The sequence below is a fragment of the Electrona antarctica genome (genome assembly GCF_951216825.1).
Source record: "Electrona antarctica genome assembly, chromosome: 15".
In the NCBI taxonomy this organism is placed as follows: Eukaryota; Metazoa; Chordata; class Actinopteri; order Myctophiformes; family Myctophidae; genus Electrona; species Electrona antarctica.
Window position 1 is genome coordinate 26,833,922 of NC_136796.1, and position 8,128 is coordinate 26,842,049.

General features: G+C 38.9%; 1 protein-coding gene across 1 annotated transcript in view; it reads left to right on the forward strand.

Moving 5' to 3' along the window:
- LOC306938891 (small ribosomal subunit protein eS19) overlaps window positions 1-4,768 on the forward strand; it is a 5,770-nt gene extending 1,002 nt beyond the window's left edge. The window contains exons 3-6 of the mRNA XM_079523250.1: window positions 1-49; window positions 1,164-1,347; window positions 3,404-3,458; window positions 4,024-4,768. The exon at window positions 1-49 is cut by the window's left edge and continues 52 nt beyond it. Of these exons, the coding sequence (XP_079379376.1) occupies window positions 1-49; window positions 1,164-1,347; window positions 3,404-3,458; window positions 4,024-4,050 (315 nt within the window). The 3' untranslated portion in view covers window positions 4,051-4,768. The remainder of the gene's footprint in view (window positions 50-1,163; window positions 1,348-3,403; window positions 3,459-4,023) is intronic.
- Window positions 4,769-8,128: the final 3,360 nt, after the last annotated feature.

An 8,128-nucleotide genomic window follows, 5' to 3' on the forward strand; every position in this document is an offset into this window, starting at 1 on the left:
CATAAGGAGTTGGCCCCCTGTGATGATAACTGGTTCTACACCAGAGTAGGTGTGTGGGATACTTATCTAGAAGGGTGGCAGCAATAAGGGTTCCCAAACTTTTCAGGCCGCGACCCCCCAAAATAATCATATTTGAACTGGGGACCGGCCCCCCACCCTGACAAGCAATTGGAATTGTAGGAGTTGAGGCATTATGTTTAGTTTGACTCGGTTCCAGAGATAAATATTGTGAAAATAGCCGAACTATAGGCCTAATGTTAAGCTAATCATCTGGGGACACCCCAAAATAATTTGGGGACCCCCTGGATGTTCTGACCCCCAGTTTGGGAAACACTGGCATACTATAGGGCCCATACAGTGACCATAAGTTTGATACCAATCCAATCCACTTTATTTATAGCACATTTTTCAACTCAACAAGGTTTACAAAGTGCTGCACAGAAGAATAAAAACTAAATACACGTGTGGCTAAAACACAGAAAAGCAACAGCAAGAACACAGTAAAAAAAACAAAAAAAACAACAAAACTGAGACACATGAAGACACTGAAGAATACAAGACACAGCAGCGTCAGCAGACAGTGAGCCAAACAATATGAAACTGTGTAGTGTTCTGTTTGACTCCTGAACACTTAGGCGTTACATTATTAAAATGTAAATATCAGCCCACATTTGTTGCATATAGTTGCCTACACAGATTTATTCATGGAAACAGTGACACTGGCAGCTTAGCTTCGTTAGTAAATAATGACACAGCTTGATCAATTATTCAAATCAAAATGTAGCCTATATTCTGGGTATGGCTGAATACAAGCAACCACATAATGAATATTACCAGTTACAGTGTTGATACAAGTAGATTATGGGCCCTATTTTTGCCAGTGCCTTACCCCTTATCTGTAAACTTCTTTGTGTACAAACTCACAACTTGTCGATGTAGATAGCATTTTAAATACATTAAGCCAAGGGCCCTATATGTTTTTGCTTGTATCTTTGTAATACTAAGGTGAGATGTCTATATATACTGCTGCAGATGCTGTCGCTTACTGACAATAACTGATTTACACAAGAACGCAAATTAAGTTATTTTCGGCAAACAACACCGCTGTACTATACAGAGACGTATATTTATGGTTTATATTATATGATTTTTGTATGTGCTAGCATCCACAGCCCGTCATCTATACTTGCGAGGAGGCGTAGGCGCAGGCTCCATGATCAAGATCTATGGCGGGCGCCAGAGGAATGGTGTACGCCCCGCCCACTTTAGCATTGGCTCCAGGAATGTGGCACGGAAGGTTCTCCAGGCTCTTGAGGCCCTCAAGATGGTGGAAAAAGACCCAAACGGGTGAGAGGGTTGGACATCATGGGCTCCATTTTCGTCACCGCTAAACCCCTTATCCCCCAACATTTTTGAATAGTTCAACTAGCCAAACTACATTGACACGTTGTGAGCTTGTAGACTGGCCATTTTAACTATTTAAAAATGTTTTGCAAAATAATAAAAAAAAGGCAAAGAAGTTTAGGGATAAAGGGTTTAGCGGTGACGAAGAAGACATTAGTTACCTTAAAATCAAACAGTAAATTAAAAATAATTTCCTTAAAGGGCATTGATATGTATTCAGATGACTTGAAATAGATTAGATTCTTAAATATTATGATGGTATTTCAGGTTTTGCATTTAAAGGACCACATATCTTCATATAATAGTTCCTCACCTATGCTCATATATATATATATATATATATATATATATATATATATAAATATATACATACATACATACATACATACATACATACATACATACATACATACATACATACATACATACATACATACATACATACATACATACATACATACATATATGGTACCATTTTTGTTTACTCACTCTATCTCAGAGGTGGGCTGTGGACAGTTCAGAAACCTTACTACCGTCTAGCCTCGGTATCAGGCTTTCATTTTCGTCAGCGCAAAAAATGAAAGCCTGGAGGAACGCATTGGACGCTCTGGTCTAGAAGTGGGAGTCAACCCTTCCGGGTGGGCGTCGCTCCAAATGATGTGACGTAGCGCTGCACTGGGGGGGAGAGGAGGGGCCGGGGGTGACTGACAGATCGGTGAGATCAAAAAAGTCAACCAAAGAACACGATTCCTATACAGGTTCTCCTCACTGGTCAACAAAAACACCTTGAAGACCCTAACAGGAGCCCTCGTACAAGGTTTCTTCGACTATGCATGCACCTCTTGGTACCACAGTACCTCAAAGGCCCTTAAAACAAGGCTCCAGACTTCCCAAAACAAACTGGTCAGGCTACTACTGGGCCTCACACCCGGAACCCACCTCACCCCTGCCCACTTTGACAGGCTGGAATGGCTTAGGGTTGACGACAGAGTACAGCATCTTGCAATGGGTCTGGTCCACAAGATTCGATACACCACCAAGATACCCATGTACCTGTCTAAATACTTCCTTAATGTCAATGAAGTCCACACCCACAACACCAGAGGGAGTTCAACAAACCATGTGCAACCCAGATTCGGCACAAACAAGGGACTAAATTAATTTCGCTCCTATGCCACAAAAATGTGGAACGCCCTACCAACTGTCATTAAGACATGTGAATCCCTTGACTCCTTCAAAACCGCTCTCAAAGGGCACCTACAGACGGCTGCAATTCGAAACGGGCCCCCGTAAATCTGAATCCCCCACCCACCCCTTTTTCCCCTCACTGTATATATGTTTTTTCCCCTTTTTTAACTCCTTTATGATGATTTCCTGTTTTTGGCCATATAGAAGTGTATATTTGTACGTCTCTAAATGTTAAGATGAATTGAAAACGGTGGACCCTATGGTAAACAAGTGTAATGCTTTATGGTGTCGTGACGTCCACTCACAGCTTGAAATGTACTGTAATTCTGCAAACTGTTAATAAATACTTCAATCAATCAATCCAATCAGGGCGTGCGCAAATCTCTGCCGCGACCCACCCCTCTAGACCAGAAACCTAACACATTAGCGCAGGCTATACTACCACTGACATAATCATAAGCTGGTTTGACTATTTCAAACAAGAATTGAGAAATGGGGAGTGCGGTAGAGTCTGAATAGATGAGTTTTCAGACTGTAACAAAAAATGGGGTGTGAGTCTGCAGTCCTGACAGTGAGGAGGAGGTCAGTCCACAGCTCAGGAGCCAGGAGCGAGACCATTTTTGCCTTTTTGAATGATTTTGTTTGCTTAGTTTTAATTTTTACATTTACATTACTACAGGACATGGCAGTAATATTAGTACTTCTTACTTAGTCTATACCCCCATGTTCTAACAGTGCATTATTTTTGACAAGTACTGTAATACTAGACATGTTATGCAAGTTGAATAAATTGTTCATTTGTATTTTCCAGTGGACGAAGACTCACCTCACAAGGCCAAAGGGATCTGGATAGAATTGCTGGTCAGGTGAGTTGTTAACATGGTTAACATACCCAGCACATTAACACGTTTCTGTGGTTTATCTGGTTGTTATAACTGTAAGTGTCAAATTAATTTGAAGATTCAGATTTATCCCTTACTATCAGTGAGCCAAAAAAAATAGCATAAATACATACGTAAGTTGATTTCAAGTTGGAGGTTTATGCAGTGGCGCCATCAGGACGTAAAAAGTGCAGGACATTTTTTAATTTAAGGTCATGATTGTGTATTAGCCCGTTTGACACCTTGATGACCTCTGTGATGCTTATTATTAATTATACGGAGATGAGTTGTTATTAATGTTATTAATGAAATCGCTTTGAAAGTGATCCAAATCATATTGTTCACAACTATCCTTGTCGTTATAGTTGTCTACTTGAAATACTTTGAAAATGAGATATTATCGTTAGCCTTATAGTTATTGTGCTTGGCGTGAACGGTTATTACTAATTGTAGCAAGCCCTTCATTTGATTGGTCAATGCTTACAACATTTGCTAATTTGTTTTCTCTTTCTGTCTTTTGCGTGTGTGTACATATTGTATTTGTGTACAGGTTGCTGCAGCAAGTAAGAAGCAGTGACGTTTATGCATGAAGACAGCATGCAAAGAAAACATTGGACTTGTGTTCCTGCTATGCCTTATGACTTATACATTCAAATCTGCCTGGCTTTTATAACTCCCACCATAATAGTATGATATGATGTGATTATACTTTATTGTCTGATTTCTGAGAAATGTGCCACAGTTCCATAGTTCGACCTACACTGACAAAATTGCATTGAAATACTTTAAGCATGAAACAAAAAGTAGAAGAAGAAAAAAAACACCCTAACTCCATAAGACTCAACATGTATGTCCTTTTAAACAGAATACAATTAACATTCTGTACGTTGGGTTTGTTTTTGAGTTGATGCACCTTAAATTAATTTAGAATTTCAATAGATTCACAGCTTCATAATAATTCTACAACATGGAAATCTGGAACCCCTCCCACGGATATGAGGGTAGCTTTTTCATAGTTAAAGCATCATGTTTATTGCTTTAGTATAAGAAAATGTAACACCGTAAACACTGTTTATGTGAGTCATTGTTTTGAAAATGACAAAAAAACGCATACTTTCATTGCATTGTCCAAATAATTGACTGTATATATAACAGTCCAAATGTGATTTTATGAGATGTGAATGAAAGATGCACAATGCAGGGATGATCAAATAAACTATTATCTTATGTCAAAGTACAAAGTATACTTATCATTAAGTATATTTCATATAATAATGTAAATGTGCAAGTGTATGTCCGAGTTCATCATGTGGATGTAAATTAACTTGATGTAAATGATCAAGGTAGTAGTAGTATTTTTTAATATATATCAATATACTTTGTAGAACAATGGCGTTGTGCAAATATAGTGAAAATGGGTTCAGCTGATTTTTTCAAGCTCACAATGGTTCCCATTATAACGCGTTGTGAGCTTGTAGATTGCAGCTATTTTCACATTTTCTTTTATTTTTGTTTTAAACTTTTTTCCAATGATGTTGACATGATTATTAATCGATAATTGTATTAAATTAGTGATTATTGTTATTGTTTTTATAATCAATTAAATTGATTACCTTTCCACCCCTAGTTCAGTGATGGAAACCTGATTTATATTTATTTTGCATGTGTCCCGCACCGAAAATATCTGATCTACAAGCTCACAACTTGGGACGCATTGAATATGGCTCGGGTCAAGTGAAAGGTCAAGAGTTATTTTAATTTGCTTAGAGAGGTAGTCAAACAATGGGAAGGTCACATATTCGATATCTGCTAGTTCCATGCTCCTTTGAAGTGTAGTATAGGCTAGGCTAATTGAACAGGATTGAATCTCCCACCTGCTCACTCATTGTTAAGTCAGTCTTGTTAAGAATATCAACTTGTAAATGCCAAACACACGTACAGTCCTAAAGCACATTCATATAAGCAATTTAACAGTGTTTTTCCAACCTGTTTGTATCCAACCTTGATGCTGTAATAGGAGTGATGGTATTTTATACAGAATAAGAGAGATAATGAGACTGTTTGGAAAAAAGTACAGATGTACAGATGGCTTGTTTCCATTGTGGTCCTTCTATGGTCTTTCTCCCAGATTTATCAATAGAACAAGTTGTCTTGGACTGAGTCAGGGTTCAATTTGACTTTACTTGTAACGTGTGACATAGATCCGCTTTTTACTTCTTTACTTAAAATGGCATAGTAGTCTTTGACATGAACACAACCTTAGTTTATATCCAAGGGAATTAACCTGACCTAACTATAGTGTGCAATGCATTAATCTGTTTTACATTTTGCAACAATATAGCTTGTAGCATAAACCATAAACCTGTACTTTGAAAAAACATTACTAAAGTAAAATGTCATGATTAATGTCAAATGCGAGCTCATTGTTTCCGACTGTAGACTAGACAGAGCATAGAAGCCTTAGCCAATGAAAGCACATGAATCATGATGGCCTCGAGTCCTCGACTCTGTTCATAGCATGCCTTGGGAGAACAGTTATAAAACGTGGGGCACCGCAGCACTGGCAAGGTTTCCTCTGAAAACATCAGCTTCCTGACGTTTTGTGTGAATTAAACATTGAACCTTGGTTCAAGTATCAATTAAGTATACAGCTGAATGAGTAAACAGGCCTGGCCTTTGACCAAACCACTATTCAACACATTTGCGTTGGTTAATATCAGTTAATAACAGTCAAACTCCAAAGTTCCAAACAATCAAATAGCATTTGAATGACATTCAACATGTCTTAGTCTAGCTGTCTACTGGCCTGGGGTAGGACCTATTTGTATTTAATGTTGCCTAACTTTATAGGTCCCTATCTTTGATCAGAGGTGAGGGGATGGTGAGGCTCATGTCATGTGGATCAAGGGTTTCCAACATATTCTCTCAACAGTGAAAATTAGCTTTACTTGTCCAGTTCTGCCCTCCTTTTCCTTGGTGCTCCATACAACATGTAACATGCCATGTTTTTCTCTTTTTCACTGTGGTCATACTGTTGGACTTGACTAACATACCGTACGAGGTACGTGGTACAGGTGATTGATTAATTGATTGAAAATTGGTTGTAGAATGGGCACAGTTCAAGGAAAGTAAAGGTCAATACAAAGTCTGCTAAGAGTATTATAAAACCAGATAATGGTCCTTCATTTTCAATTCATCCGAACATTTAAAGATATACAGATATACAGGGGGAGGCGACTTTGAAAGCTTTTTTACAGGTCCAGTTTCGAATTGCAGCTGCTCGTGAGTGCTCTTTGAGAGTGGTTTTGAAGGAGTCTAGGGATTCACATTTCTTAACAGATGTTGGTAGGCCGTTCCACATTTTAGTGGCATAGGAGCAAAATGAAGTTTGAGCTGTAGTAGTATTTTTGACAGGTACAATACATGGGTATCTTAGTGGTGTAGCAAATCTTGTAGAGCAGACCCATTGCAATTTGCTGTACTCTGTCGTCAACCCTAAGCCATTCCAACCTATCAAAATGAGCTGATGAGCTGGGTTCTGGGAGTAAGGCCAAGTAGTAGCCTGACCAGTTTGTTTTGGGATGTCTGGAGCCTTGTTTTTAGGGCCTTATAGTGGTGCTGTCGTACCATGGGGTGCATGCATAGTCGAAGAAACCTTGTATGGGGGCTCCGGCTCCTGACAAGTGAGGAGATTCTGTACAGGAATTTTGTTCTTTGGTTGACCTTTTTGATTACATTGGTAGCCATTTTATCACAGGAAAGATTTGCCTCCAGGATGGAAATAGGTACTGGTAGGTGGACCCATGTAAACAAGTCGTGTGCTTTTCATGGTGTCGTCCACACAGTAACAGTTTGTGCTTTTGTTTGAAATGTACCCATTCTACATAAGGCCTACTGTGAAAGATTTTGTTTTTCAATCAATCAGGTAATTTCGTCTTTTCTTGTGATAATATTGTCACCCACTTTAACTGAGAAGCCGTCTGCCTTGCTGAGATTACTATTTGATCCAAAGAAAATTTATTCCGTTTTTCCCAAGTGTAATGAAAGTTTGTTATGTGAGCCAGGTGCAGATTCTACTGAGTTTATAGCTGATCGAGGGCCTTTTCAATCTGCAATTTGTCCCTGTCCGAGACCAGCACAGTTGAGTAATCGGCAAACAGGAACAAACTGCAGTCACAAGCTGATGTCATGTCGTTTTCATTAGGAACAGTAAAGGCCCTATATGCTTCCTTGTGGAACGCCACAGCTCACTGGGAGAGGGGGAGTTTTCTGTTCACCTCCACCATCCCTCCAGGTAGGATTGCATCCAGCTCACTGATGTGCTATCAAAATCAATTGCTAATCAGTATGGAGTGGTTTATGGTGAAAGCCTTAGTATTTGCCAGCATTTGAATAGACAATTTTTTTCCATCACTTTTGTCTTAAGAGATGGAGCTAAGAATAGAAATAGGGTGGTAGTTGCCGGGGTGGCGTGGTCTAATTTGCTGCCTTTCTTGTGAAGTTGTGCAGGGGGTATCATGGTACAATCCTCTGCAACATAAATGAGCATTGCCTGTCATCCTGACACATTATCAAAATCATTCAAACTATTTAAAAAAAAAAAGATATTACATAATAATAATAGGCAATATTATTATTATAAATTATTCAAACTA